This window comes from Lasiosphaeria miniovina (genome assembly GCF_030549165.1).
Source record: "Lasiosphaeria miniovina strain SMH2392-1A chromosome Unknown B0T26scaffold_3, whole genome shotgun sequence".
NCBI classification, from domain to species: Eukaryota; Fungi; Ascomycota; class Sordariomycetes; order Sordariales; family Lasiosphaeriaceae; genus Lasiosphaeria; species Lasiosphaeria miniovina.
The window spans coordinates 1,369,531-1,397,221 of record NW_026848222.1 but is presented as its reverse complement, the minus strand read 5'-3'; the positions used below and the strand labels follow the sequence as shown (position 1 = coordinate 1,397,221).

The window sequence follows — 27,691 nt, the reverse complement described above, 5'->3', positions numbered from 1 at the left end:
GGGGGCGCAGTGGGTGCCGTCGGCGCACTACATGACGACGGACTAGCGGCTGGCTGCGCAGCGCTGCCACGACGATGTCATGCAGCTCCACTGGCCCTCGCAGCCGCCGCAGCTGCTGCCGGGCGACACGATGCCGTCGCGGCCGGCGAGGGCGGCGTCTTGGGTTAGGTCTGTTGTTGCGTTTGTTGGCGTTGCGGCGGCGGTAGGGAGTGTGGAGAGCGCGAGGAGTAGCGTCGTGACGACCATGAGCGGCGCCGGCAGCTTGCGTGCTGTTGCTGCCACTGAGTTGGATGGGAAGAGGGAGAATAGTCGTGTGATGGCGCTCATTTCGAGGCTCGTGTGGCTGGCTGGTCGGTGCGTGGTTGTTGTTGTTGACCTTGTCGTCATTGCTGCTGTCTCAACGCCTTTGTGGGCCATGTTATTTTCCGGGCTGATCTCGGAACCGGAGTGGAGAGCAGCAAAAATGCAACAGCCGGAGCCGGAGCCGGTATCAAGCTCGGGCAGGTCCAGGGGCTGGAGGAAGCGAGACTCGGCCATGGCTTCTTTCGCTGCTTGTTGATACAAACTCGGACTTGGAACTGAAAACTGAGTGAATAAGCCGCAAGGCTGGATAGAGAAGCTTAGCGTTAAGAACTCGTAGGCGCTCGTGACGGCGCTAAATAAGGTCCCGGGGCAACTCAACCGTAGCGCTAATAAAATACGATAGCGGCAAGTTAGGCGGATGTGGCGTGTTGGAAGGCCTTTCTTGGTCGACTCTTGTCGGCTGACGCGAGGACAAATTCACCGGTTGGACTTGGAGACTGACTCACTTGTTAAATTTCGAATAATGTGCCAATGGAGAGAAATGATGGCGGCACAGGTGGCGGACACGGTGTGTGTATTCTCAGTGGAAAATGTCCTCGTTGGCCGACTCTTATCGGCTGAGGCGAGGACAAACCCACCAGGCCGCACCAAAGGGGCCGATCTCGCTTCTCGACCTCAAAAGAGGTTTCGGGGGTGAAACAAGGTGACGGCACAAGTGGCAGGTATGGTATGTCGACAAAATCTTTCGGTTCAGGTGGAGACCAAATCCGCCTAATTAGGTTGGATACTGATTACTGAAACGATTGATTCGGTTGTTCGGCCTCAAAATAGATGTCGGCGGTGTGAGTGGATGGCGGCACAGGGGACATGATGGATGTGCTGTTCTTGAAATTTGTCTTTGTTGGTTGACTCGTATCAGCCTGGGCGAGGACCGATCCACTGACTTACAGCAATGTTGATAACTCTCTTGAAATAGTATATATAGCTTGGCCATTTGGCTTGATATCTAGAAAATGAAGACATAGTTCCTCACCTACAACCAGTATCGAAAATCTCATTCCAGCATAAGCTTCTCCGTAAATCAACAACATTATTTACCACCACTTCTAGTCCACCATGTCTGCCGCAGAGTAGCAGAGGCGGTTTGACCACCGCTCTCAACGATGTAGGGAATGAAGCACATGCTGTCCAGATCGCCCATATTGTCAAGGACCTAGAGAACAAGAAATCTCACCAGAGTCCGAATAGGTACCGCGACGCAATACGACAAAGTGATTGCGTATTACAAAGCCGGTAAAACGTTTCCTGCTGGAAGGCACTGTATCTGGGTATTCGGGGACGGTGTCGAATATGGTACTGGTAATGAATACGAAACTGCCGTTATTGCTCATAATAAGGGCAAGAAGCCCAATACGTGGGATTGGGGTTTCCGTCATGTAAGCCCCCACTCTATTCACTACCTAGATAGCTCTTCCTTTCTATCCAATTTCGCTTCCTAATGTCCAACGTAGCCGCAGTCGAATACCCGTCAAATGCCTCACGGGACGGCGAAATTTACGGACAGCACTAGTTCTACTCCCCCTCCAGTTCATGTGATGCCCTCCAATGACCTGCCCAGCATCAAACTCGGGGTTGGGGAGTCGGGCTAGATGGCTCAATATAAAGAGATAGGTGTTCAACTATCCGGTTATCATTATGTAAGTGCCCCTCGTTCTTCGTCGCGCCTTTGACTGATTACAGTTTACATGATGCTGACCGCAAGACCATGAACAGCTCCTTGCCCAAGTCCGGTTCAACCCAGCCATGGGCGGGGTTGCAGACCATGTCGTCCAAGGCTAGAGTAAGTTTATCATTCTACACTACGAGAGCAATCCCTACCTTGGACCTTTCTCTAACCATCGCTAGTTCTGAACGACACTGCATCTACCATTAATACCTTGTTTCCGCACATTTTCAACCACTTAGACGTCGGCGTCGGCATGATAACCGGCCTCAGCATTATCACAACAGCCAATAGCGGCGTCCAGCTACCTTCCGTCAGGGCACAGATTCGCATTATTGCTCCAATCAACCCTGCGGGTGGCCTGGTGGCGGCCAACTTGAAGATTTTGATGGACTGGCAGTTGACGATTTCGTTGTTCGGCCATGGGTCGCGAACATGGACCTCTTGTCAAGTCTTGAGATGCGACAGCACTTCTATTTTGGCACGCCCCCTGGCAACGATGTTCTTGTTGTCTCACAGAGGAGAAATGCCCTTCTCACTCATCTCCCCGCCCGCTAAGCTGGCTAGCGGAAATACCTGGTACATAATCAAGGTATCCCATACGACTCGGCCATCTTTTACAACACACATGGGCCGCGGGAACGGGCAGGAAACCCGGGCTTCAGCGCAAGGAGAAAGGCCCTTTTAATTTCTCCGATAACTGGAATCCACCGCCCTGTCGCTGCACCAGCAGGCATATGTTATGGAGGCCTGCTGCCTGGCACTTTGGACAACAATAGCTCTGGTTTCACATCTACGGTCGCATACCTTTCCCGTGGATCTATCAAAAAAAAAAGAGCTTGGACTTTGTTTGACGACCTATGAACCCCGTGTCTCTAACCGGCTCCCACCCACGCCTGCTTTGATTGAAATGAGTCTTATGGAAAGGAGGGAACACAAGGGCGCCACCAACAATACCACGACACGGACAAGAGAGATGAGTTATCCACCTTCAAAGGTGGCGGTACCTCCATCTGAAAAGGAAGTGCAAATGCATTTCCCTGGCACCACTCCGCAGGCCGCGCATGGTTTTTGGCTGTCATGGCCAATGCCATCAGGCTTCTGGTACCAAGGCTTGCTGCTAACCTGTCCTCGATGAGTTCGAAAAGCGCGGTAGCCTGATCCTCAACTAGAATCCCGCGCTCTCTGTCCCGCTAGGTTTTAGCTCTGAAGCGGTGCTTGCTTTCGCTAGCTTCCTTGTCGAGTTCCGAACCTAAACATCCGAGTTCGGGGACGGGTAGTCTGAGCTTGCGGTACATCCCAAGCCTTGGCTGTGCTCGAGTGTCGGAGCCCACAGAGAATGGAACGGATGCTATATCTAATCCGGCCAGGTGCCTACTAAAGGCACTTGGCTGACCTTTCGTGGATTTCTAAAATTCAAGGCTTGCGGGGTTGATTGGGCTTTGATATTTTGCCGTACGTTGGTGGCTGTCTCGGGAGCCTGGCCCGCATTCTTGTCCAGTCATGCATGATTCACGAGGCTTGACTGCTGCACATAAGCACACGTAATTGCCACCCAGTAGTTTGTAGCAAGCTCTCCGCAGTCGGATCAATGCGTGTCCTCCTTACCCTCTGCACTCTACACTATAATTATGATGTTACATTGAACTCTAGCGATTGGCCTCGGACACTCGGCCGTCGAAGGAAAGAGTGAAAAATACCGAGCCTTGTACGGCAGTCTAGCTGCGCCATAGTACACCATGTATAAATGGAATCTGGCCGTGAAAGCTGCGGCGTGTCAAAGCGCCGGAGGTGCCATACGAGTAGAATGAAGCTCGACCTCCAGGCAGAGCGGCCTATACAGGTATTTGTCAATTGACGCACATCTGACTGGATCACCTGCCAGCTAATCGGTCCATAACTATAGACCAAAACTCTCATGCCGCTTTTACAAGGCTCAAACTTCACCTCAAGGGCGCCATGGACACCCTTCGGGATCGACGGGTCCAGTTGGTTAAGTAGGTTTCTAAAGTTGAGCTCTACTTAGCCTCACCTCTACCATTTATTTCGGCAGAGAAGATGACAGCTAAGCAAGGAGACAGCGTTTGGCGCCCGATTGTTAGGCTAGTGAAAGACATGCTGCTCGCCGTATGCGACGCCCGTTCTGTCGAATACGCAGACCTCGTGACGACTTGATCTATTCTTACTACGTTGGCGAAAACTTCCAGTTGAAGCACAATCCCAAGCAGCGATAGTACTTCCTCGACGACATGCAACTGAACGAGGGTATTATCTTCAAGAACTTCGACTCTATGACCGATGGAAGAGTAAGACGTAATTAAGACCCATAATTACCTAGTTTTATGTTTTGCGATATGGACGAACCCTAAATTTCAGCTAATAATTGATTGTCTTAGTATCGCCGCATGCTGCGTTTACTAGCCACACAGCCATTCAATCTGCTCGGTTTTGCGGAGGCGAGGACCTCCGCAGGTGCGAGGCGAGCTGCACTGAAGCTTGTTGATCCGCTTTAGTTTAATTAGATTCCCGCAGCGGCGGCACACCCATTTCTCCAAGTTGTAGCTGCACATTACGATGGTGTCTGAGAAGATTGTGCTTGATCGAGCGAAGGTAGCCAGCTAGATATCTGGGCGTTAGAGTCTTGCTGTTTTTGATGGACGTTATTGTAACTGTGGTAATTGTGTGTTGTAGAAGTTGTCCTAGAGAGAGCAAGTTCCCTACAGCTAGGAATCGGCGGAAGATTTATCCTTACATTATTTTGGTGGTGGCTCCTGCTGCCAGTCAGGAAATGGAAATTAGGGGAAATAGGACTACTGTGGCATTTTAATGGCAATATGGACCGACAGCCATAATCATGTCGTCAGCTCATTTGATTAGCTGACATACTGGCAGCCGCAAAGATATATAATCTTGTGGATTTACCGGAGCCGGGGACGGCCACAATATCTGCGGTTGGGGCACGAAATAATTTTGATCCATTTATGGTCAATAAGCTTGTTGTATCGACGGTAAATCTATTGCTCCAAATCGTGAGTGCATATTGTGGTGCGGTTCAAGGTTAGTGGTGTTATGAGTGCCTGGGTTGAAATCAAGAGTGTTGCTGTTGTGAAGAGCTTGGTTAGGGCTGAGGGATGGCTATCCGAAGTTGTTGAGAAAACGCGCAGCCCTGTTTGGCAAAGTCCTTGCGAGATATTTATATACGCATATTCTTGGTCACTTACTCACTTGGTGATAAGTGCCAATCGAGTCCGAAATGGGCTAACTATGGCTTTTATGGCCTTTTAGCAAGTCCTTTGACTGTTGTGAGGGGATGGTTGCTCGACATTGAAACCTGAATGGCTTGTTTGCAGTGGCGGTGGCCTGTTTTGTGTCTCTTACGAGCCTTTGAAAAAAGGATAAGATGATGAAACCCCACATATTAGCCAACGGTCCCTTTTTGGTATACTGAGGTAAGCAGTGGGCGACTTGAATTCATCGGGGATGTAAGAGATGCCGGCTCTCCCTCTATCCTGTTAAAGAGAAGTCTGGGGATAACATAACACCGGGTAGACAGTGGTACGAGAGTCAGTTGATAATCACGGTGAAGGAATGGAATCTCGGCATTCTTCCGATCATCCGACTCAGTACTAAGTGCTGGCTGGAAGAGTAACTCGTAATTAATGATACACAGGAGATCATATAAACTCGCGATACCCCCAAATAATCGACGGGCAAAGCACAGCCGCAGCCAGGACGACCGACTAACCTAAGCGGCGCCCTAATCTCTGTCCCTGATGGGGAAATCATTGCCAAACTGCTTCTTGTACTGATCGCGAATGGTCTCGGCAATCAACTTGTCCTTGGCTTGCTCGGCGGCGGACTCGTTGTCTTGGGCGCCTTGCTTGAGGAGTTTCTCCTGAACCCAGTCGATTCCTAACCGGGAGACGAAGAAAGAAGAATAGTTTAGCTCTTGACCCACCAAACCAAGCACTTCATAAGGGGTGTGTTGGGGATTCCCGCATCCGTACCTTTGTCGAGGCCGTCTTCCTTCTTCTCGCTCTCCGGGCCTCCGCCCGCCAGGCCATGCAGCTTGTCGAGCAGGTTGCCGGAGCCCGAGGACTCCTTGTCATTGTCCTCTTTGCCGCCGTTGGTGAAGCTGCTGAGCTTACCGAGCAGACCCTCAGCGCCCGAAGACTTCTGCTCGTCCTGCCTCTGCTCGTCCTCGTCGTCCTTGCGACCCGAGGTGGCCTGCTGGGCGAACTTGTTGAAGAGATCCATGGCTGTCCTATCTGCTCTGTGGGGTCTATTTGTGTGGGGAAAACTGAAAAGTTGGCACCAAAGGTCTGAACGTCGAGTCTTGGGTTGTTTCAGTTGCCAAAGGTGGTGATTTGGGCGGCCATGTGCTAGATATAAGTACCTATCCCGACTCCCGTGTCCTTGGCCGTGAGGGATATATGCGCGTCTCAAGTGGGACTGCCCTGGGATGCGGGTTCTCAGCTGGGCTAGACGAGGGGCTCTGAGACATTGGAGGCTATCAGATGGCATCCACCAATCGACGCCCTATCACCGTCCTTGGCGCCTTGGCCATGAGGCGAAGCTCTGCAGCCAGATCCTTGACCATCTGACGTTGCGGAGATCCCGCTCCCTGACACGCACGCAAGCAGCGAAGCTTCATTGCCAGCAAATGTTTAATGTGCCCGCCTTTAGCGCAAAAAAAGAAACAGATCCAGCTGTGATTCTAGCTGGGGGGGCTCGGAAACTGGGCTCGGCCCTGCAAACGCTTAAATCCTTTCATGTCCGCATTTGACGGGGTAGAGATGAAAGATTGTGGTGGGACAGAGGGGTTCGCAGCAGCTCTGGTGGGCCCGTGGCACCCCTTGCTCGCAGTCTCAATGCGGGGATGCCGAGCTCCTCAGGTCGCTGCGGTGGGACCCGCGCCTCCGAGGGGTCCTGCAGGGCAACGGCGCATTCACGTTGTCAAACGCACTATCTGTCCTGCACGAAATTCCCTGCTATTTTTCGGACCATCAATCACCAAGCAGCTGGCAGTCCGGACAGACCGATCGGTGTCGCACCGTTGAAGAAGCTTCCAACATCGACTAGCAGTCATCTCGGAATCTGCGCGCATTGCCCACCTCGAATTACTGACGCAGTAAAAACCGCAACCAATCGCCTGCCATCGATATCCGCCCCCGACAGGCTACCTGCCGTTGACCTCCGACCCCACCATCAACCTCCGAAGCTATACTTCGCGATGGAGTACGTCGAGAAGAGAGTGGCCCAGGAAGCGGCCAAGGGCGCCGAAGCTACCAAGTAAGCAACCCTGGCGCAAAGTCAAGCCTATGTTTCTCGAGATTCATTATACAGTCCCGGTCGAGTTGAGATGCCTGTCTGCTGACATTCTGGCCTGCTTGCCGCCCTCCAATAGCTCCCTCTTCACGCCGCTCAACCTGATGCTGCTCAGCCTCTTCCTGTACACAGTCTACTCGTTCGTCAAGCCGCAGGCGCCCGCCGCGCTGCCCAAGGAAGAGCCTGCCGTCGTGTTCAAGACGTTTACGCCGCGGACGCTGCTGCCCTTCAACGGCGAGAACAACATGCCCGTGTACCTGGCGGTGCGGGGCCGCGTCTTCGACGTGACGCGCGGCCGCAACTTCTACGGGCCCGGCGGGCCGTACGCCAACTTCGCCGGCCGCGACGCCTCGCGCGGCCTGGCCTGCGGCAGCTTCGACGAGGAGATGCTCACCAAGGACCTCGGCGGCCCGCTCGACACGCTGGCCGATTTGGGCCGCGACGAGCTCGAGGCCCTGCAGGGCTGGGAGGAAAGGTTCAGCGAGAAGTATCTCGTTGTGGGCAAGTTGGTGGCCGAGGAAAAGGAATGAGGGGTTGGGCGTCTTGCTAGGCACTTTGCAGCAATGATCTCGACCCTCTCAAAGCATGGCGTCGGCGGCGTTCGACTCTTGCTCTTCTTGGACGCAATTTAGCTTTTTCCGGCTGGAAGGAGAAGGAATCTTAAGCTGAAGTAGCAGGTGGGGATATTTCTCGCGATAAGTATAGGCAAAACATAGACGTGATGCGAGCAGCCAGCGACCTGAGATAGATCAACCTTGAGCTTCTATCTTTTTTTTCCGGCGCCTTATCAGTAGCTAACAGTACCTGCAGTTTTTCTTTGAACCTAATCCTCACTAGCATCCAAGTCAGATGGTGGCGGGAGGATCATGCCTAGAGCCCGCTGCAGCTCCTCCGGGACCGGGAACGGCCTCTCGACCGGGACCAGCCCCAGCCGAACCAGCTCGTCGTCTGAAACGTTGGGCCTCTCGTCAAGCACCTTCTTCAGGTCGCGGGCCGCCTGCGTCACGTCCTCGATGCTGACGATCAGATTCTCGGCCCAGTGCGCGCTGAGCGCGCCGGGCACGCCGATCTGGATGCTGCGGTGCCCGAGCTTCTCGAGGCGGACCGTCCGCTCCGGGTCCCACTGGATCCTAACTTGGGGCAGCATGCTCCCTTCTCTGGGCACCTGCAATGACTGGCTGTCCTCCACCATGCCGGCCCCTGCTGCTCCTTCACGTGCATCGCCATCGCCGCCCGGGGCTCCCACCTTGATCTCAGTCTCGGCCTTGTCTGTTGAGCGGCGGCGGCGGCGGCTGTTGTGCTGGTGATTCCGCGCCACCACACCCTTCTCGAGCAGCGAGAGGAAGTCGGCGTGCTTCATGCGCAGCGCCAAGATGCGCTCCTGGCCCTTGTCCTTGTGCGAGTAGCCCGCGCGGTACAGCATCCACGCCCAGCTCGGCTTGATCCACGTCATGCGCGTGGTGCTGAACGCGGGTGACGCGTTCAGCCGCTGCGCCGCCACGGCCGCCGACGCGATGGTCCCGCTGTACGCTTGGTACACCGTGATTGTTCCGTCATCGAACAGCGCGCGTATCTCGCGGTACGGCGGCGGCGAGGCCGGCAAGGTCGGCGCCGTGGTGGATTCCATTGTTGTGTGTTGTGGCTGATTTGGGAAATTGAAAGTGCAAGTGGACGTGAGATATTTTTGCCTTGCTGCTTCCGTGGTAGCGAGCGTGTCTTGCGATGAGTGTTGAGATTGTAGAACTGTGGCAAGTGGATAATGGACTGATGAATGATTGAGTGAAAAGCTTCTTGAGACTGTGAACGCACGACTTTTGTGTAGTTTATAGCTACGATATAGTTGGCGCAAGTTCTCTCTTCATTATTCACTTCACGGCGTGACTCATGAGTGAGCCGAGTTCAGCTGCATTTCAGCTGTTTCAGGCCAACAACAGCCCCGACTGGCTGAGCAACTTGGCGCAGCGCCACTAACCTGCCCCTGGTCTAAGCCTCCGAATTCCTGAAAAGAATGTATATCCTGTAAAATAGAAATGGCAGAAATGAGGCAGTCCCCAGAAAACCTCAATTTTTGGCACGCGGTGGTTGATTCAATGAGTATTTGACAACAAAGCCCCAAATTTCTCGGCGGTGTATATAGACTCTAGGCATGGAAAAGAGTGGAATGAGTCGTATTCTAAACACCCGCGAGTAATCTTAGCCGAGGCTACCACCCAGCTCACAAGCTTCGTCTTCTCTCTAATTCTTGCCTGGACGAGGTTTCATTGTGAATCAGACTTCTTTATATGGGAGAATGCACATAGTAATGAACCTCTGAATTTATGATCTGTGCAATTTCTCTGGGCCGTATAACGAAGTCTAATGCGGCAGAAATCGATTTACTTGAGCTTGCAAGTATGAGTGTTGAACTGTTGATAACCTGAAGCCTCATGCTAAAAATGAGAAGCCGTCAAGAAACCTGCTGCTTTTGCCTATTCCAAGTACTCATTTACACTCCTAGGTTTTGATTGTTGTACTGGACCGTAAGGCACAGTTCCCTGCGATCTACCCTGCACTTGGCTCCCCAGCCTACGCTTCCGCTCCGCCTGCCTGCAACACGCAATTCAACAACACCGATTACCACAACCTCTATCCAATAGGCCAGGAAGTAGAAACTCAGCGGTAGATAGATACGTTAGGCAGAGTTCCTCGCGCTATTCAACTTTAAGATCCACCATATCAAGAGCACGGAGAACGCCAGGGCGGATGCTCTTAGCCGGAGACCGGACCATTGGGTCAAGGGCGAGCAAATAGAATCTCTACCGCTCTTCAAGCAAGACGGGAATGTGCTACGCCACCCGATCGAGGATTGGTCCGATTGTTATATGGTCTACCGAGTGGACTGGGCTAACGAGAGGAAGTACCAATTCCGAGTTACTACTCCAGAGGAAGAAGACGACCTTCCCCAAGATTAGATCTAGGGTAAAGGAAGTACTAGAGGAATACGAGGAGTGCAACAAGAGCAAAGCAAAACGGCATATACCGTACGGACTCTTAGAACTACTGCCAGTCGCGGAAGATCTATTTAGTTCGATAACTATGGACTTCATCACCAAACTACTACCCTCGAAGGACCAAGTCACGAACGTAGTCTACGACGCGGTTTAGGTAGTTATAGATAGGTTCACGAAGTATTTGTACTTCGTACCCTTCAAAGAGACTTGGGATACCGTACGGTTCGCCAAGGTCTTTTAGAAGCACATCGGGTCAAAACACAGTTGGCTAAGGGAGATCATTATAGACAGAGACAAGCTATTCGTCTCCAAGTTCTGGAAGACTCTTACGGAAGAGATAATAACGAGAGGTAAGCCTTCGACATCATACCACCCGCAAACCGATAGGCAGATGTTACGATCCTGGTTCAAAGGTGCAGAGGGCGTTGCCCGCCCGCTGCGGATTGGCTGGAACGGCACTTAGGGTGGGGCTCTCGCTAAGAGAAGGTGCATCCAATTAGGGAGTGCTCAGTGGGGCCATTGCCAAGGTGCACTGAGCATGGCTGAGCTCAGTAGGATCAGTGCCGAGACCCACTGAGCGCACTGAGCAGGGAGCTCAGTGGGGATCAGTGCGTCTAGGACTGAGCACGACTGAGCATGTAAGGCAGGAACTCTGATTGGTTGCTCATAGTTCTATATAGGAGCTAGCAGCACGCTTTCTCTGGAGAACGGTTCTGCAGCTATCAATGCATCTGGTTAAGCATACATTGGTTGTGTGTTGAAAGCCTGTCTTTCGCAATCTGTGCACGATACTCCTTGTCTCCTGTCATCTCCTACCTGCCGTCCAGACCCCCACAATCCTAGGCCGGGCCTAGCTCCGTGGACCTGTTGTCCAGATTGTAACAGCAGACAAAGCGGCTCAGCCAGATTCTAGAAACCTACCTGAGAATCTACGTCAAATTTGAACAAGATGACTGGGTTGACCTCTTACTAAGCGCAGAGTTCAGTTATAATACCGCGGTTCTGGAAGCTACCGGAACCACACCCTTCTTCAACCTCTTCAAGCACGACGCGGATCTTAGGCAGGGACCACCTGCGGAAGCACCAAGCGCACCCCGTGCAAGAGTGGTTGCAGATCGGGTTAAGGAACTCCACGTTTACCTTCAAGGGAGACTCGAGTTAGTACGCTAGTATATAAAGGAGTACTACGTATTACAAACCACTCGACTGTTAGGGTCGTCTGTGTCACGACCAGGGCAAGGCATTGAGGTGAACTCAGTCCATTGGGTGCTATCGACGAAGATTCTAAACTGAGGAGGGAAAGAAGGAAAAGTCCGACAACGCGTCGCGTGCTCGCGAATAAGTTTGCATCTATCAGTGGGGTAGGTGGGGCCTCGAGGAGGCTTCTGATAGGCCCGTGGGTTCTGGGCGGCTCTGGCTGCTTCAGGGCCAGTTTGGTGGACGGGTCCTCACAGTCTGTCTGTAAGGGAGCACGGGCTCCACAGAATGCTGGGGTTGGTAATTATGAAGATAGAACAAAGGGCAAGCTCCTATCGCACGGGTAATACAGTCAAATCGGAATGCCACTCAAAGTGTATGAGTGCAGTGAATGTGTATTGCTTGCTTGAAGAACCAAGCAAGAACTATCTAAGACCGTGGCTACGGTCGTCGTATATATCTATTTAGAGCGGCCCAATTAGGTTGTTGCTCTGTTGCTCTCAGGCAGAGCTATGGAGCAACTCCGTAGAGCCAATAAAACCGTTGCTCCGTGCCCCGCTCCACAGAGCAAATGCGGGTCCCTGCCCCGCATGCCTGTCTCGTCATTCCTACTGGCCGGCCCCACTTTCAGAATTATGACTAGCCCAGGACGGGCGCGGTTCATCACACTACGTTTGCGCCGTTAAATATCGAGGTGTGGAACGCGGAAGCTTCTCCCTAGGTGAAAAAAAGGTCGATGTTAACTCGCGTGCGGGCCCAGCCATCCAGCCAGCCGGGTTACGTCGTCACAAGGAGGGGCAAGCAATGCCAAGCCTCCACCGTTGGGGGGCTTCCAACCTCTGCATTGCCGCGAATAATGGGCCAAAATGAAAACCAACAGGATAATCGCATCTTTCAGCTCATTCCGCACCGAAAGGTACCATGTATACCATAATCAGCTTCTACGAAGCTCTGTAGGTTTCGTGTTTTTCGCTCCAGTCTGCCCAACGCATCTGTCGCGCTAACTGGGGCACGTGTGGTCTTGCCGGGCCAGACAAACGAGCGAGCCGCTTTAGGGCCTAATCTTACAACAAGGACCATCAGAGGAACGCTGTGGAACGCTCAACCAACCCACCACTAATGTACCGCACATTGCATTAGTGCACGGAATGCCTCGGATGGAGTTCAAGTCTCCTATTTACAGATGGAAGGCCATAACGAAAAGGGTTGCTTGTAGGAAGTGAAAGCTCGCTCTGCGCGGGGGGGGGGGAGTCGGCAGTCTGGGCCCATGAGGTCATTGACACGGCCTGAGCCAATCAGAGCGCGATCCAAATTTCGGTTCCTGAGTGGACGTCAACGGCCCGACCAAGGCACCACCACACTCCGTTGTCGACGACAGGGCCATTTCAAGTTTCTGTCAGCCTCTGCGCTGTCCCAGACTTGGAAAATGATCCGAGCCGAAGCCCCCCTCTGGCGCCAAATCGAGATCCAGGGCTGGCATTCAATTATCCCTCCTGGACTAGGCACTGGGCTGGCCATGCACATATATGTCCAGCAATGCTTATATTGCGACGTTCCTTGCGGGGCAGTGTGTCGTCTGGAACCCCCTTCCCGTCCTTCCTTCCCTCCTAGGCGATGATGTCGTTGACTCCTAGGGAGACGGCCATCCAGTTGCTTGTCACTGGGCGGTCTGAACGCCAGCTGTTGGCCTGTCCTGGCCCGCCACGTTCTTTCCAGCGCCCGCTTTCTGCTTCTGCTCTCCGCACCTAGCCTGAAATGGGCTTCACCTGGCCGGATCTGCAGCAGGTTGATGAAGCTGGCGTCTATGACAGCCCGGACAGCCGAGAAGTCGTGATGAGGGCAAACAAAACGGGGACGCGCTTTCCAAGTTCTTGTTTCTCTTTAAATCCATCGCGACTTCCTCCTATTAGTATCCGTTTCACGATCCTGCCTGCTCCCGACTGGACTCTCAAGCTGAGAACTCCACCACTTCGCTTTTTTACTCTCAAAAACGCTGCCTGAAATTTATTGCTTGTAATACTCCCGTCCCTAGCAACGCTGCTGCAATTGATGCCTAGATAGACGGTGTTAGCTGTGCTGTGACCTCATTACCGATTGTGGCTGGACGTGCTGCCCCCCTCCAGCCTGCATGGTGGCGATACCACTATCGCAGCCGACACCCTCCCTGCTGTGGCGATTGTCACCCTACGGCCAAGTACACATAGCTTGACTGCTTGAGGCCTCTTCTGTCATCATGACTTTTGTCAGTATCCCCAAATCGACTCCCAGCCAGCCCACTCGCCCAAAGTTTCACCACCAATACACGAATGATCGAATCCGTGAAGGCTCGGGAAGACCTCCCTCATTCTCAATGATGGGAAAAATCAGAAAAGACCGGAAATCCATATTCAAGGAGCTGGGGCTGGAAACGGACGAGCCCATGACGACAAGCCCGAGCGAGAAGGAGTTTGGCGAAATCACGGGGCTGCCGTCGCCAATTACCCCCGGTACGCCTGGTCCGCCTCGCACGCCTGACCTGAGCCGCGACGGCGGCAGTGAGGACGGCAGGAGGGAGAATGGAAATCCCTCTGAAGACGGACGGTGGCAGGCCGAGGCAGAGACCGAGATCGAGTCACCAAGCACACCAACCTCCGAATCCTCGCAAAAGCCGTGGTATACAAAGCTGAGCCCAGGCCGCCGGCCACGGGTCAGGACAGCCTCGAGTGCGCCGCCTACTAGCTTTTCTACCATCTCGAGAATATCAACAATTGCTCTCCTGATTGCCGTCGTGATCCCAGGATTTAGCTACTATAACGGAGACCAAAAGGTTTCGCCAAACGGCGCAGACGCCGGTGTCATCTACAACAGACCCAGAGGCTTTGGTCCGGTTCTCGAACCTCGGGGAGATAGCCCGACAAAGGTCTGCAAACGCTGGGGACAACAGAGTATGTCCATGCTAGTCCAAGACACATGAAAGACACTAATGCTGACGACCGCCAAGGTGCACATCTTAACGGAACCCTCTACCTTTATGGTGGCCAGGTAAAGACTACTGAGGATCAGACCATAGACACTTGGAGTATGTCTTCTTTCCTTCCTGTGTGTTTTGGGATACACACGACTGATAATGTGACAGACAGCGACTTTCTTGCCATCGACCTCACCAAATCGTGGGATATAAGCTCCCCGGCAATACGCGGCCTGCCCCAGCCCTCGGGCCCACCCGCCGTCTCGCTGGGATATCTTTGGAACGACTACAACAGTCTCTATCTCTACGGTGGCGAGTTTGCTGACAACCCCTTTGTCGAGCCTGCCCCCGTTTCTACTTGGAGATACTCCATTGCCGACGCAAAATGGATCGAATACACATCCCCCAAAACCTCAGCCGGCAATAGTTCAGACGGCGGGGGCCAGCCCGTGCAGAGAGCCGCCGAGGGAGCTGGAATTTCAGTGCCTGAGCTGGGTCTCAGCTTTTACTTTGGTGGCCACCTGGACCTGTCTACTACCCCTGGGTGGTCGAACCAGATTGCTCGTGTCTACCTAAAGAGCCTCCTCGAGTTCACGCACCCAGGCTTCACCAACAATGGAGTCTACTCGCTGGCCAGCGGGTCAGGAGCAGGCGAAGACGGTGTCTATAGGAATATCACCGAGGGCGGTCTGCAAACTGACTCGGGTTTCTCCGAACGAGCTGATGGCGTCCTGGTCTTTGTCCCAGGCTGGGGCGATCTGGGAGTTCTTATTGGCTTGGCAGGCGGTACCGCGGACACGTTCACAAACGATCTTTCGACTCTCGACGTCTACGACATAGCAAGCTCGAAATGGTATCACCAGCAGACGACTGGAACACCCCCAGAGGTTCGAGTCAACCCCTGCGCGGTGATTGCCTCAGCCCCAGATGCCTCGAGTTTCCAAATATTTCTGTACGGAGGACAAAACCTACAACCCTATGTAAGCCTCTCAATTCTACTTGATCCCAGATATAATCCCACACAGCACGCAAGACAGGTACTGACAAATACCAAAACAGAAAGAGCAGATCCAGTACTCTGACATGTTTATCTTGTCCATCCCATCCTTTACCTGGATAAAGGTAGACCAATCAGGCAACAACATGCCAGCCGCAAGGGCAGGCCATTCATGCCAATTACGCGACGGCCAAGTCGTCGTAGTGGGTGGCTACATCGGCACGTCTCCGGCGTGCGAATCGCCTGGAATTTACGTGTTCAACGCCTCTTCGCTAGCGTGGGAATCTAAGTTCACCGCGCTCAGCCACTCGGGCGACTTAGACCCAGAGAACTCGGTCCTGGGAAACTCGTATGGGTACCAGGTGCCAGCCGTCGTTGCCAGCGTGATTGGAGGAGGTAGCACAGGCGGAGCTACGGCCACTACACCTGCCGCGGGGCCGGCGACAGGCGGCCCCTTCGCCACAGGCAAATCACCTGTATTTACTGTCACAGCTTCAGGAAGTACCGCAACCGTCACCCAGTGGGAGCCGGGCGCCACTGCGACGCGGGGGCCCAGTGGCGGGGGATCTAGCACCGGAGGGGGAGGCGAAGGAGGTAGTAACGTAGACGGAGGAAGCGGCATGTCGGATAACCGCCGTGCCTCTTTGATCGCTGCAGGAATCATTGCCGCACTGGCGGGCCTCGCAGCTGTGTACCTGGGCTACTGCGCGTGGCTTTACCGCCGCCAAGTCCGCGCCTATAAGAGCCATCTGGCCGTCGCGAACCGTTACAGCCCCGCGGCGGCGTCGGCGAGCGGACTCAGCGGCGGGCTGGCTGCATTTTTCGGCCGCAAGGGAAGCAAGAAGAGCACCATGAGTGGCAATAACGGCGACGGGGTCTTTACCGGGGCAGCAATAGGGGCTTCCAGCAGACACGACGACGACGATGACTACATTGACGAGAAACAGCTGCCGCGCGGCCGCTCCGGTTACCACTGGCGCGATCTGTCGAGCGCCAGCACGGCAGATTCAATTGGCTTCTACGGCGGCATACCGCCCACCGAGCCCAAAATGCTGTTCGACGACCAGCCCACCCCGGAAAGCGGCGTCAGTGGCCACACCAGCAGCGCCGCGGCCGTGTCCTCCTCGCGTCACACGCGCCATTCTTTCGATCCGGCGTACCCTGTGCGGCCCACAGCGTGGTGGCCTGGTGCCGGCGGAGATGGCGTAAGGGGCAGCAGCAGTGGCACCGGCACCACGCCTGCGAGTGGCAGCGGCCTTGGCGGAGTGGCAGGAACAGCAGCAGTTCGAGGACGTCAACCTAGGCGCAGCATGAGCGCTAGCGGCGGGTCGACGTCGTCGACCGAGCAGTTGATCGACGGGCAGGAACCGAGCTTCTTTAGCGTCGTCCTGAGCCCGAGGCGGGCATTGCGCGTGGTCAATGGGCTCGAGAACGAACACGACGGAGCAGGGAATCAATAAATACGACCGGCCACTCGGGTAATTCGGGCGTATATCTCACTATAAAAGAGAAGGAAACAATTCGCGGAGAGGAATAACAGTAAGATTTCTATATTCATCTTAATTTTCAAATAAAAGTATTCAAGAAGGTTTTGGTCGTGTGGTATATGATATGTGAACCTGAGGCGCCATAAGAGTAGTGGCCTTTTCCATTCCTCAAGCTCGCCATGTATAAGTCCTTATGTACAAGTCTTTTGTGTCAGACGTAATGGCCCATTGTCAAATACCCTAGCAAGAAAGCCGCACACAAACGCACTGTTAAGACCTTGAGGTCGGGGCAATTGCCATTCTAGCCGTGCCATTTCTACTTGAACATGGCGGTGAATCACCCGCCGCGGTCTGACAAACAGCACCCCTCACCGTGCAGGCATGATACGGTCCGAGAAATTGGGCACCAGGTGCGTATAGATGCGCTCTAGAATATCCTGGGCCACCTTTGTCTCGCCCGCTTTGGTGAGATGGCGGACCGCGTCGAGGCCCATGGACTGCAGCAGGTTGATGTGGTAGTTGCGGCTGGCGGCGCTGGGCACGTCAAAGAGCCACGTCTTCTCGCTCGTCAGAACTTCGACCGCGCGCGTCGGGTCGGGGCTGTCCGGGTGGTGGAGCTCCAGGTGTGCTTTCTGGGACAGCAGCTCCGTGCTGGCGTGGGCGCGGCGGCGCGACGTCGCCACACGCTCCTGCATGTCGACCAGAGAATCAAAGGACTTGGCCGCGGGCGGCGGGTACTTCCACGAGACGGCCGTTGCTTGCCACGCTAGGTTGCGCCAGTTCAGGTAAAGGGCGAACACGGGCACGTTGCTGGCTTTGAGCAGGGCCTCGCCCCGCAGGATCGTGGCGATGGCGTCCTCGAGTTCGCAGTACAGGCATTTGACAGACACTAGCCGGCGCAGCATCGTCTCGGCATTCAGCGCGGCCTGCTTCTTGGACTCGGCGGGCATGTCTCCCTTGGCGAGCCGCTCTAGCCAGGTCCACACCAGCGGCTCCAAGTCTTCGGCGACCATGAACTGCAGCAGGACCCATATGAAGTGCCCGCTCTCGAAGAAGGACAGCTCCCGCTCCTGGCCCGAGGCCCGCAGCCACTGCACGACGAGGAGGCCGGCTCCCGAGTTCTTTAGGCCCGCCCTCAGCGACGGCGCGGCCGAGTGCCGGACCTGCTCCATGACGGTCAGCAGGAAGCCGAGGGCCCGCGGCTTGGTCATGAGACCCTTTGCGACTGCCTGGCGGAAGACTAGCTTGGGGTCCCGGCCCGTGTCGACCTGGGGCAGCGCCGCCGCCTTGTCGGGGATGTGGCTGTGGCTGAACAACGGGTTGTTGAGGATGGCGCGGAGATGTCGGTCGGTCGGCGGGCGGTGGTGGCTCTGGCTGCCGCCGTCCTTCGGGGACATCATCGAGGGCGCAGCAGCAGCTGCTGCTGCCGCGGGCGCCGAGGGGAGATAGGTAAGAGCCGGCCCATCGCCTGCTACCGCGGTGGCGTCCGGGGCAAAGCCATACTCCTTGTCGAGCTGCTTGCGAAAGGATGTTGTGAGGGCGTCGAGGAGGCGCTGCGAGTCGCGCGGCGTCAAGGGCAGAGGCTGGTGGATGGGCGGGAATATCCCCTTTAGAGACGCAAGCGCCTGTGTGCGAAACATGACGTTGTCGTCTCAAGACGCGCCGGCGTCAATTGGTTGCGCCGTGCGCATCGAGCAGTTCTACGGTGACGACGTGGATAGAGGTCTTGTGGCGACTGTGATCAAGATTGAAGCTGTCAATTCAGGCAGGGCGGGGAAGGTCCGTGGATGGGCTGATGTCTTGGCGTGACCAAACGGCTGCAGGTGCGCTTATCTCATTACGACTACAGAGGACTATAGACTTTACCTAGTAATTCCGTACCCAAGGTCGGGTATCCGTCTGTATCGTGCTTCATTGTCTTTAACTGCGACTGCGGCCATGATTAGGAGCCATGAGGGAGTCAGCCAACAGCCTCTAGACACCCCGGATTTTTTTTTTGGCGATTGGGGCCCTGCTGTTGAAATGGTGTACCCGTACGGAGTATGACATTCAGTAAATTAGGCCGAATATGTTTGCTTGTTGCCAGGTACCTTGCTATGTACGAATACTCACGCCACAGGCCTTCCGGAAGCGGTAAGATGACTAGGACGTCTTAGATATATCTGTACTGTCCAACTACTATGGTATCGAGGTTCTATAGTCGGGACTACAATCTAATTCTCGAATAATGATTGTTACCTAAGTGAGGCACGGAGCTGTACGTGGACGGAGAGAGAATGTTTTTGACGAATGAAACGGGCATCTGCAGGGAAGATGTGATGTGGCTTTGGGTCTGCCACTCGCTCACTCAGAGAAGAAACTTGATAGCGAAGGGAGCTGCCCGGAAGGCGATATGCTGTGAGCGGTTCGCACCAACACCAACTACCAAGGCCCCGCTATTAGTTGATCACTTATCAGACGTAAAACTTCGAAGCTCACCACTGGCAGTCTCGACCCTCGTCCCATTTTTTTTCGAGACCCCGAGGGTCTGTGATCTGAGTATCACGTGATGGACCTTAAATCCAACTGAGTGAAGTGGCATTGCGGATTACGTACCCTTAGCGGAGAGGATTTGCAGTGGCCCCGTTGTCGCTCTCGAGTCTCCCGTCTCCCGTCTCCTGGACCGGTGCCTGACAACCCTGACGTCGCTTTGTTTTAGCGTCCTTTGCTGCAGTGGGCGGATTGCATGGGCACGCATGGACACTGAGCACGCGGCCCAGTTCACAGGGCGTCGCGACGAGCGCCAGCCAACCACATTCGCAGGATGCTGCCGCGAGGTTGGGGCTTTGCCTCTTTGCCGTGTCGCACTTTCTTCCCCACCTGGGGCTTACAGATTGTCAGGTGCCTCGCCCGCCAGGAGACTGAGAGACGCCCAAGACGGGATCGCAAGAGGTCAGCTCCTCAATTCAACCACTCCGGACGTCCACTCTCAATTGTCGAGTCCGAGACAGTGGCAAAATGCCAATTGCCCATCCCAACTTAGTACCCACACAAGATGGACAGCCGTTGCGGGCAGAAACTATCATATATAGCTTTTCCATTCTCCCAAGATTGAAATCAAGCTTTGTCTGGGCTGGAATACTTTTCGTCCTGTGTACGGTTTCTAGTGGAGAAAGTTTCCATATGGCATGGATAATCATGCAACAATTACCTGCAACCGGGCTGACATGAAAGTGAGTGCGAGTTGAAAGACGGGAACGGAGCCGTGCTACGAGGCCGGCCCGGGGGAGTGGGCGTCAAAGGGACCTACCTGCCTAATGGTTCAGGTAGGTTAGGACGACAGTTCCAATTCCCTCTCTCGGTTCTTTTGTTAGAGGACGGCATATGGATACGCCCTGTGACTATTGCGGTACCTACCTTACCTAGGTCGGGGGTGAGAAGGCTGGGACAACAACTCAAACATCTGAGCTGGGCACCTAAAAGCTTCCATGCAAACTTGAATGGAAACCTTGTGCAAAAACGAGCGGTGTGCCCCATAAAAAATTAGCCAAGGCTGTCGGGCGCAATTCAGCGGGTGTCACGCTGGTGCGGTGCAAGCCCACAGCGGGTGGCTCAGGCGGATTTGGATTGCAGTGTGGCCTCCTACACTCTTTTTCTCAGCGGGCCAATTCTGAATCGTCGAAATCCGAACCTCCCTTCTTGCCTCGCCTCCCCTTCACATTCCATTCACCATCCACCACCACACACTGCCTCGATCCATCTGTCGGGTCGCATTCGATTCGCCGTGCACCCACGGAACACATCTCTTTTCCATTCCGTGAACCTTTGTCGTCGATCCCTCTGCCACTGTCAGTCACCGTTTTGGTTGCCGCCGACGCGACTCATCGATCACTAGCTTCTTTTGACCGATTCTGACCCACAATCTCAGCAATGTCTGAGGTCGTCTCAAGACCAGCTGCCTCGCGCGGCAGAGGCTCTGGTCGCGGCCGTGGCGGTGGATTCTCGACCCGGGGAGGAGGGCGCGCCGTCAGCCGCCAGTCGCCTGCCAATAGCGAGGCCAAGCACGACGCAGACTCGGCGATGCCCACCCTAGAGGACGAGGGCGAGGTTGCAGAGCTCAAGGCGAAATACGGCGACAAGCTCGCCTTCTTCGAGGAAATGTTCCCAGAGTGGTCTGCACTCGACATTCTCTATGTTCTACAGGATACAGATGGCGATGAACTCGAGACAGCCACCCGCATCTCTTCAGGTAAGCTGACTGACTGACCGACCCTGCTGTGCCCCTTCGTGCCCGTGTTCGAATTGCAGCTCTTCTGCATCGCGATTACTCCCAAAAGTGCTCCTCAAGCTAGCGCGCCCACACTCGCATTGCCTGCCATTTGCCAATCATCCTCCTCCAGTCCTCCCGTTTCTCCAGTCTGCTCACTAACCTTTCGTTCTAGGAACCTCCAAATGGGGCGAGGTCTCCAAGTCGAAGAAGGAGCGCACTCGAACCAAAGGGAAGGGCGACACGTTTACCACCACCACTGGCGACGTCGCTCCAGGAGCTGCGCGAACAACTCGAGGCGGACGCCTGGGTGCAGAGGCAGGTCGCGGTCGCGGCAGAGCTACCGAGCGCGGTGGCCGTGGTGGCGGCCGTGGTAAATCGACCCACGCCGCAACCAATGGCACTCGCAATGCTGAAACCGTACCTCTATCTGTCCCTACTAAAGACGCTCCGGAGTGGGACGCTCCCAAAGTTGCCGACGAGGCGGCTCCATGTGGCGATTCGACCGCGACTTGGGAGACGCCTGCGACACAAGCAGAGACTGCTTCTGCTGTCGCTCCAGTTTCTGTCGCGCCCGTTGCCACTCCTAAGGCCAGTGTCATCCCCGAGGGTACTCAAAAGACATGGGCTAGCATGTTGAGACAATCGACTGCCCCGAAGCCGGCCCCGAAACCGAAGGAAGCTCCCGTCTCTAAGCCTTCAGAGCCTGTTACTGAACCCGTGTCTGTTCCCGAGCCAGTTGAGCTTGATGCTGAGCCACCCGCGGCTGCCGAGGAACCAGTGCCCGAGGCTCCCAAAGAGCCAACTCCTGCTCCTCCAACTGAGCTTCCCGCAGTAGTTATTCCCGACGTGATTCTCGCACCGAAGGATCAGCTCACAGAGGCCAATCTCGAACAAGTTCCCGACAATTCCCACCCTCCCAAGACAGAGACTTCTGCAAGTGAAGCTGCTGATTCTTGGGACCCCCGCGCCCCGGCGCCCAGCTCTACCGCCACACCCATTTCGGCTTCGCAACACCAACATCAGCAGGCTTCGCGTATTCCCGCCAGTGGTTTCGCCGCGACCGCCAGCAAGGCAACGGACCGAGCGGCAAACCGCACACCCAACTTCCCCCGTCGTATTCTCGATCAGCTGGAACCTGTTCGCATGCCCGGAAATCGCGACCAGGTCGATCGCGCCGCTGTTCAATTTGGCGCATTTAGTCTCAACGGTCCGATTGACGAGGATATTGACGGCGATCGGGAGGAGCCAGAGACTCGCCCCCAGCCTCCAGAGGATTCCCCAGTTGCCCATCCGCGAACGTCGCTCCCCCCTGCGGCTCCCGCCCCGGTCCCAGAGGCTTTCTCGGCTCAAAAGCCCGTCTCTTCACTCCCCCCCACCGGTCCTGCTGGTAATGATTACCACTATCCATCTGCTCGTGACTGGGCTCGTTTTGCTGATCTTGCTGCAGCCGCTACCACACCCACTCCTCAGAATAACATCCCGGTTGCCCCGCAGGGTGTGTTGCCCCCCCAAGTCTTAACACCCCGAGCATTAACCCCCCAAGCACCAACCCCCCGAGCGTTACCCCCTCGAGCCTTCACTTTGATTTGTTCGCGCGAGGAACTGACCAGACAACGTACAGCAGCTCCACAGCCGTCTGCCCCTCAGAATGGCCAGTTCGGTCGTTTTGGCCAGCCCACTCCCCAGGAGCCTGCATCGTTCCCTACGTCAAAACCCTTCGATAGCTTCAGTCAGCAGCAGCAGGCTCCGGCCGCCCAGCACCAGTTCGAGACTGGCTTCCCGAGCCAGGGACAGGCTGTGCAACCGCAGGTCCAGCAGCAACCTGGCGGCGCCTTCAGCTCGGCCCCAAGCGAATACACCTCGTACTACACGGCCGATCCGCAAAACCGGAACGCGTATAACAACTATTATAACCAAAACTTTGCCCAACAACAGGGGGCCCAGGGACAGCAAGAGGGTCTGCCATCGCAGGGCCAGCGGTCTTTCAGCGGGTATACCGCGCCCCAGGCCGACAATTTGAGCCAGTACCCCCAGAGCGGCGCCCAGCATGGCCAATCGCGCTTTGGCTCGGGTGCGACCGAGGCACAGGTCGGCGGTGCCCCAACGCCAACCCAGGCGACGACTCAGGGCCAGGCCAACCAGGCTCAGCCTCATGGCCAGCAGCAACTCCACGAGTACCCCTATAATTCTCACCCCTATTACAACAGCCCGTACTACTCGACGTTTATGGGCTACCAGGCCAACCAGGGCACCAGTTACAACCAGAGTGCTTATGGTCAACCCTATGGCAAGGGCGGTCTGGGATACCAGCCGAACCAGTACGGTGTTTCCCCCCAGGGACCCCATGGTTATGGGGCCTCACCCGCTGCGGGCTTCAGCCAAACTACCCTTCACCGAGATGGCGGCGTCAGCGCTGGACTGGGCGAGTATGGACGTGTAGCAACGGCCCAGTCAGCCCAGCAGCCGACTCTCGGCGCCGGCGGATTTTCCGGGATGCATGACGCTTTCGGACGCGGTGCCTCTGCCTACCAGTCGCAGGCCGGACAGTCTTTCGCTGCGGCAGGCTCTCAGCCTGGCGGTGTTCCGTCAGCAGCCGACGACCTGAAGCCATTCGGAGATGCCAAGGTCGCCGGCGGACCGAGCCCTTCGCTCGCCAATGCTGTTCGTCCTGGTTCAGCTGCCAACAACGGGCCCTCTCAAACCGGTCTACCGCCCCCGCAGTCCAACCAGCAGGGGCTTGGAGGAGTTGGTGCATATGGTGGCTACCCAAGCCAGCTGCCAGGACATGCCCTTCACGGCAACCAGTCCGGTGCTGCCGGATACAGCGTCAGCGCCACTGGAGCGCAGACACACCAGAACAGCTACGGTGGTTACGGAGGGCAGGGCTTCGCAAGCTATTACGGCAACCCCCCTCGTGGCTGGGGAAACAACTACAACAATGGACAACACTAGGGGTTGGAAGCTTGGGGCTCCCCTAGAACTGCGGAGTCAAGGGAAGAATCGTCGAGTATGAGTCACCTATACCGCGAAACTAAAAAAAAAGTCCTTTAGGTGAATTGTGAAGGGGATCATCTCTCTCTCCTCGCCTTTATCTGTGTACGATTTTTTTTTCCGATCACGGCGTCAGACATTGGGATGTTTGTGTGTTATAGTTTCCTCTCGACTTTTGTTGGGGCCCGAGCATGGAACGGCAGGGAATTACTCATTCATATTATTTTCTTTCGTGAGGTCAGGTCAGCATTGGTGGTGGTAGTTGCTAGGCAAGGCACGGCAATGGAAAGAAAGACCGACCATACTACCTTTTGCAGTAAACCGCAACTGGCAGTTCGCAAAAGGGATCCAGCCTTCCAGTCTTTTTATTTTTATTTTTACGTGACTTTCCTTGGGTTTTCTTGTCTTGTTTTCTACTAAAAGTCGGGCAAGGTTGTTATGGGATTCTTTCTCTCTCCTGTTTTGCCCTATTTGGGTCTCGGGAGGAGTTTGAGGGACTGTGGTTTGACTCTAATCATGGGAATGGGCGAGGCAGATTGATATTTCGTTTCCCTGGTTCATCGATGCTCGGTGCCAGAGGTTGGCTGCCACCAGTTGAGAGGCCAGATGTATTGGATCAGGCGCCCAAAAAGTAAAGAAAAGGGGAGTGAAATTGACACCGTGATTACCTACCTACTTTAGCTCCCTGCGAGGATTGTGTACCGTTTCAACGGCAGGAAGGTAGCGTCAGAGGCATTGTAAAGACTTCTGTTTTCTTCTAATTCCTCGAAGTATAATCGCCGATGATCGAGCCAGTCAATGCAGTTGTCACCCGCTGGCTGTTGCGTGACTGACTGACTCGCCGATTGCCATGGTTACGATGTTTAAATGAATAAAAGCAAAGGAAGTTCTGAGACCGCCGTACGTTATGTTGTCCAGTCAGTTTCCCTCGCTGACTCCTTGTTGAGTGCATTTGTAGCGGAGCTCTGTGGTTTTTTTTTTCTTTTTTCTTTTGGTGTGTGTGGACTGGTGGACAATTCGTGCGAGGAGTCGTCATCGAAGTTTGTAAAAGGGTTTTGGCCAGACCAAGGTTTTCGGCAAACATGTACGCGTAAGAAACTAAAAGTATTAGGTATATCATTACACTTCACTGGCCGTCTCTGGCTTACAGGGCAGAGACTAAAACTAGTTACACCTCATGGCCATTTCAGTTCAAAAGGCCAAAAAAGTGATCATGATGTCATGGCAACTGAGAGCATCGACTGCCCAGGCGAGGAGTTCTAATATAATAAGAGTGAATTCTAAGCTCTGCTATCTACTCGATACTAGCCCTAGGATAAACATGAACATTCCGCTACACCGGCAACAACAGCAGCAACAGCTCCAAACAAAGCAACAGAAGCAGCAGTATCCAGGGATCGTGGTCACAATGAAGGATGATCATCAATTACAACAGGATAGGGATAGAGAGAGAGACAAACTCATTTCGGCCGCCCCGGCTTTACAGATTAGAATACTTCTTGAACGCGCCTAGCAGCCCGCCGGTCGAGGCGTCGTGCCCCGAGACGGCGCCCGGCTCGTCAATCTCCTTGAGGATCTTCTTGGCGAGGACCTTGCCGAGCTCGACGCCCCACTGGTCGAAGCTATTGATGTCCCAGATGGCGCCCTCGGTGAATGTGAGGTGCTCGTAGTAGACGATGAGCGCGCCCAGCTCGGCAGGGCCGATGTGGCCGCTGACGAGGATGCTCGTTGTGGGTCGGTTGCCCAGGAACACCTTGTGCGGGACAAGGTTCTCGGGCACGTTGCCCTCGGCGCGGACCTCGTCGGCGGTCTTGCCCACCATGAGCGCCTCGGCCTGCGCCAGGTAGTTGGACGCCAGCATCTTCTGGTGCAGGTTGTCCGAGACGGGATTGTGCGACTTGGCGGCGAGGATGAAGTCGGTCGGGATCAGCTTGGTGCCCTGGTGTACGAGCTGGAAGAAAGAGTGCTGCGCGTTGGTGCAAGGCTCGCCGAACACAATGGGACCCGTCGTGTACTTAGCCGGGGACCCGTCAGATGTGACCGTCTTTCCGTTGGACTCCATCGACAGCTGTTGCAGGTAGGCAGGGAAGCGGTGCAGGTACTGGTCAAAGGGGGCCACCAGGTGTGTCTGGGCGTTGTAGAAGTTGGAGTACCATACACTGAGCAGGCCGCCGAGGAGGGGGATGTTCTCCTTGAGCGGGGTGCTGCGGAAGTGGTTGTCCATGGCGTGCGCGCCAGCCAGGAACTTGTGGAAGTTGTCGTAACCAACATACAGGGCGACGCTGAGACCGATGGCGCTCCAGACCGAGTAGCGACCGCCAACCCAGCTCTCGAAGCCAAACATGTTCTTGGCGTCAATGCCGAATTTGGTCACCTCGGCCTCGTTGGTCGACAGAGCAACGAAGTGCTTAGCAATGTCTCCCTTGCCACCCGTCTTCTCCAAGAACCACTTCTTGGCCGTGTTCGCGTTGGTCGTCGTCTCGGCCGTGGTGAAGGTCTTGGACGCGATCAGGAACAGCGCCGTCTCGGGGTCCGCGCTGGACAGTGCCTCGGCGATGTGGGTTCCGTCAATGTTGGAGACAAAGTGCAGCGTCATGTCCTTGGCGCCATAGTGCTTGAGAGCTTCGGTGACCATGACGGGACCGCTATCCACCAACCAGAGAGTCAGAAGGGGTCCATATACCACTAACCAGACTACCAAGGGGGGGGGTGGTAAAACTTACAGATCGGAGCCGCCAATACCGACGTTGATAATGGTGGTGAGCTTCTTGCCCGTGAAGCCCTTCCAATCGCCGCTGCGGACCTGCTCGGAGAAGACCTTCATGTGTTGGAGCACCTCGTTGACACCGCCAGCTGTGTTCATGACGTCGACGCCCTCGACCCTCATCTCGACGTTCTCGACATTGCGCAGGGCGGCGTGGTAGACGGCGCGGTCCTCGGTGAAGTTGATTTTCTCGCCGGCAAACATGGCATCGCGCTTCTTCTCGACGCCCGCCTCCTGGGCGAGCTTGACGAGCTTGTCGAGCGTCTCCTCGGTGACGAGGTTTTTGCTGAAGTCGAACAGGATCTCGGTGCCGCTCGGGCCGCTAGCGATGCTGCCGGGGAGCGTGAAGGTGCGAGACAGCTTCTGGAAGCGCTCCGGGTCGGACTTGAAGGCCTCCTTGAGCACAATCGACTTGCCGACGGTGTCATGATGCGCCTGGAGGTCGGACCACGCCGCAAGACTTGTTGCCGGGGCCATTTTCGTCGGGCTGGAGCTGTGGCTGTGGGTTTCGTGTGGTTTTGGGAGAAGCTTAGGGGGATATCCACGCAATATAACTGAACGCTACAGAAGAACGAGTACGTATTAGTTGAGCGAGAGAACTTCAGGTCGGAACTGTGTGTGTAGAGTCCTGCGATCGGAGTAACGGAGGTGGGGTGATGATGCGGGAACTCGTGTTGCCCCGCAATGGAGCATTCAGTTTGTCAATGAACCGGCG

At 55.2% G+C, this 27,691-nt stretch overlaps 9 protein-coding genes across 9 annotated transcripts; 4 read left to right on the top strand and 5 right to left on the bottom strand.

The window, feature by feature from the left end:
• Positions 1-42: 42 nt before the first annotated feature.
• B0T26DRAFT_673766 (uncharacterized protein) lies at positions 43-537 on the bottom strand (the record flags this gene model as incomplete). Its single annotated transcript, XM_060439638.1, has 1 exon — positions 43-537. One exon carries the CDS (start codon positions 535-537, stop codon positions 43-45), a length of 495 nt encoding a protein of 164 aa, XP_060297934.1.
• A 4,939-nt stretch (positions 538-5,476) lies between these two features.
• Positions 5,477-6,829, bottom strand: B0T26DRAFT_700957 (uncharacterized protein). The gene is made up of 2 exons (XM_060441573.1): positions 6,034-6,829; positions 5,477-5,938 (listed from the first exon to the last, which is right to left on the bottom strand). The coding sequence occupies exons 1-2, from the start codon at positions 6,548-6,550 to the stop codon at positions 5,784-5,786; spliced, it is 672 nt and encodes a 223-aa protein (XP_060297933.1). The 5' UTR covers positions 6,551-6,829; the 3' UTR covers positions 5,477-5,783.
• Positions 6,830-7,259: 430 nt separating this feature from the next.
• B0T26DRAFT_642523 (cytochrome b5-like heme/steroid binding domain-containing protein) lies at positions 7,260-7,884 on the top strand (the record flags this gene model as incomplete). The annotated part of the gene is made up of 2 exons (XM_060437450.1): positions 7,260-7,318; positions 7,434-7,884. The coding sequence occupies 2 exons, from the start codon at positions 7,260-7,262 to the stop codon at positions 7,882-7,884; spliced, it is 510 nt and encodes a 169-aa protein (XP_060297932.1).
• A 293-nt stretch (positions 7,885-8,177) lies between these two features.
• Positions 8,178-8,981, bottom strand: B0T26DRAFT_640781 (ATP-dependent RNA helicase DHX8; the record flags this gene model as incomplete). The annotated part of the gene is made up of 2 exons (XM_060437266.1): positions 8,178-8,519; positions 8,673-8,981. The coding sequence occupies 2 exons, from the start codon at positions 8,979-8,981 to the stop codon at positions 8,178-8,180; spliced, it is 651 nt and encodes a 216-aa protein (XP_060297931.1).
• A 4,793-nt stretch (positions 8,982-13,774) lies between these two features.
• B0T26DRAFT_739331 (uncharacterized protein) lies at positions 13,775-16,945 on the top strand (the record flags this gene model as incomplete). The annotated part of the gene is made up of 4 exons (XM_060443696.1): positions 13,775-14,465; positions 14,522-14,599; positions 14,657-15,468; positions 15,548-16,945. 4 exons carry the CDS (start codon positions 13,775-13,777, stop codon positions 16,943-16,945), a joined length of 2,979 nt encoding a protein of 992 aa, XP_060297930.1.
• A 395-nt stretch (positions 16,946-17,340) lies between these two features.
• On the bottom strand, positions 17,341-18,612 carry B0T26DRAFT_641520 (uncharacterized protein; the record flags this gene model as incomplete). The annotated part of the gene is made up of 2 exons (XM_060437350.1): positions 17,341-18,357; positions 18,448-18,612. 2 exons carry the CDS (start codon positions 18,610-18,612, stop codon positions 17,341-17,343), a joined length of 1,182 nt encoding a protein of 393 aa, XP_060297929.1.
• A 2,269-nt stretch (positions 18,613-20,881) lies between these two features.
• B0T26DRAFT_673760 (uncharacterized protein) lies at positions 20,882-24,173 on the top strand (the record flags this gene model as incomplete). The annotated part of the gene is made up of 4 exons (XM_060439637.1): positions 20,882-21,200; positions 21,394-22,608; positions 22,669-22,716; positions 22,846-24,173. The coding sequence occupies 4 exons, from the start codon at positions 20,882-20,884 to the stop codon at positions 24,171-24,173; spliced, it is 2,910 nt and encodes a 969-aa protein (XP_060297928.1).
• A 92-nt stretch (positions 24,174-24,265) lies between these two features.
• On the top strand, positions 24,266-24,801 carry B0T26DRAFT_198139 (uncharacterized protein). Its single transcript, XM_060433731.1, has one exon. It carries the CDS (start codon positions 24,357-24,359, stop codon positions 24,630-24,632), a length of 276 nt encoding a protein of 91 aa, XP_060297927.1. The 5' UTR covers positions 24,266-24,356; the 3' UTR covers positions 24,633-24,801.
• An 891-nt stretch (positions 24,802-25,692) lies between these two features.
• On the bottom strand, positions 25,693-27,453 carry B0T26DRAFT_739329 (Phosphoglucose isomerase; the record flags this gene model as incomplete). The annotated part of the gene is made up of 2 exons (XM_060443695.1): positions 25,693-26,857; positions 26,936-27,453. The coding sequence occupies 2 exons, from the start codon at positions 27,451-27,453 to the stop codon at positions 25,693-25,695; spliced, it is 1,683 nt and encodes a 560-aa protein (XP_060297926.1).
• Positions 27,454-27,691: the final 238 nt, after the last annotated feature.

Excerpts from the sequence above, each read along its gene's own strand:
- B0T26DRAFT_700957 (XM_060441573.1), bottom strand. The coding sequence starts at position 6,550 with ATGCCATCTGATAGCCTCCAATGTCTCAGAGCCCCTCGTCTAGCCCAG. Across the intron at positions 5,939-6,033 it reads GGAAGACGGCCTCGACAAAG|GAATCGACTGGGTTCAGGAG; the intron begins GTACGGATGCGG and ends TCTCCCGGTTAG.
- B0T26DRAFT_198139 (XM_060433731.1), top strand. The coding sequence starts at position 24,357 with ATGTTTGTGTGTTATAGTTTCCTCTCGACTTTTGTTGGGGCCCGAGCA.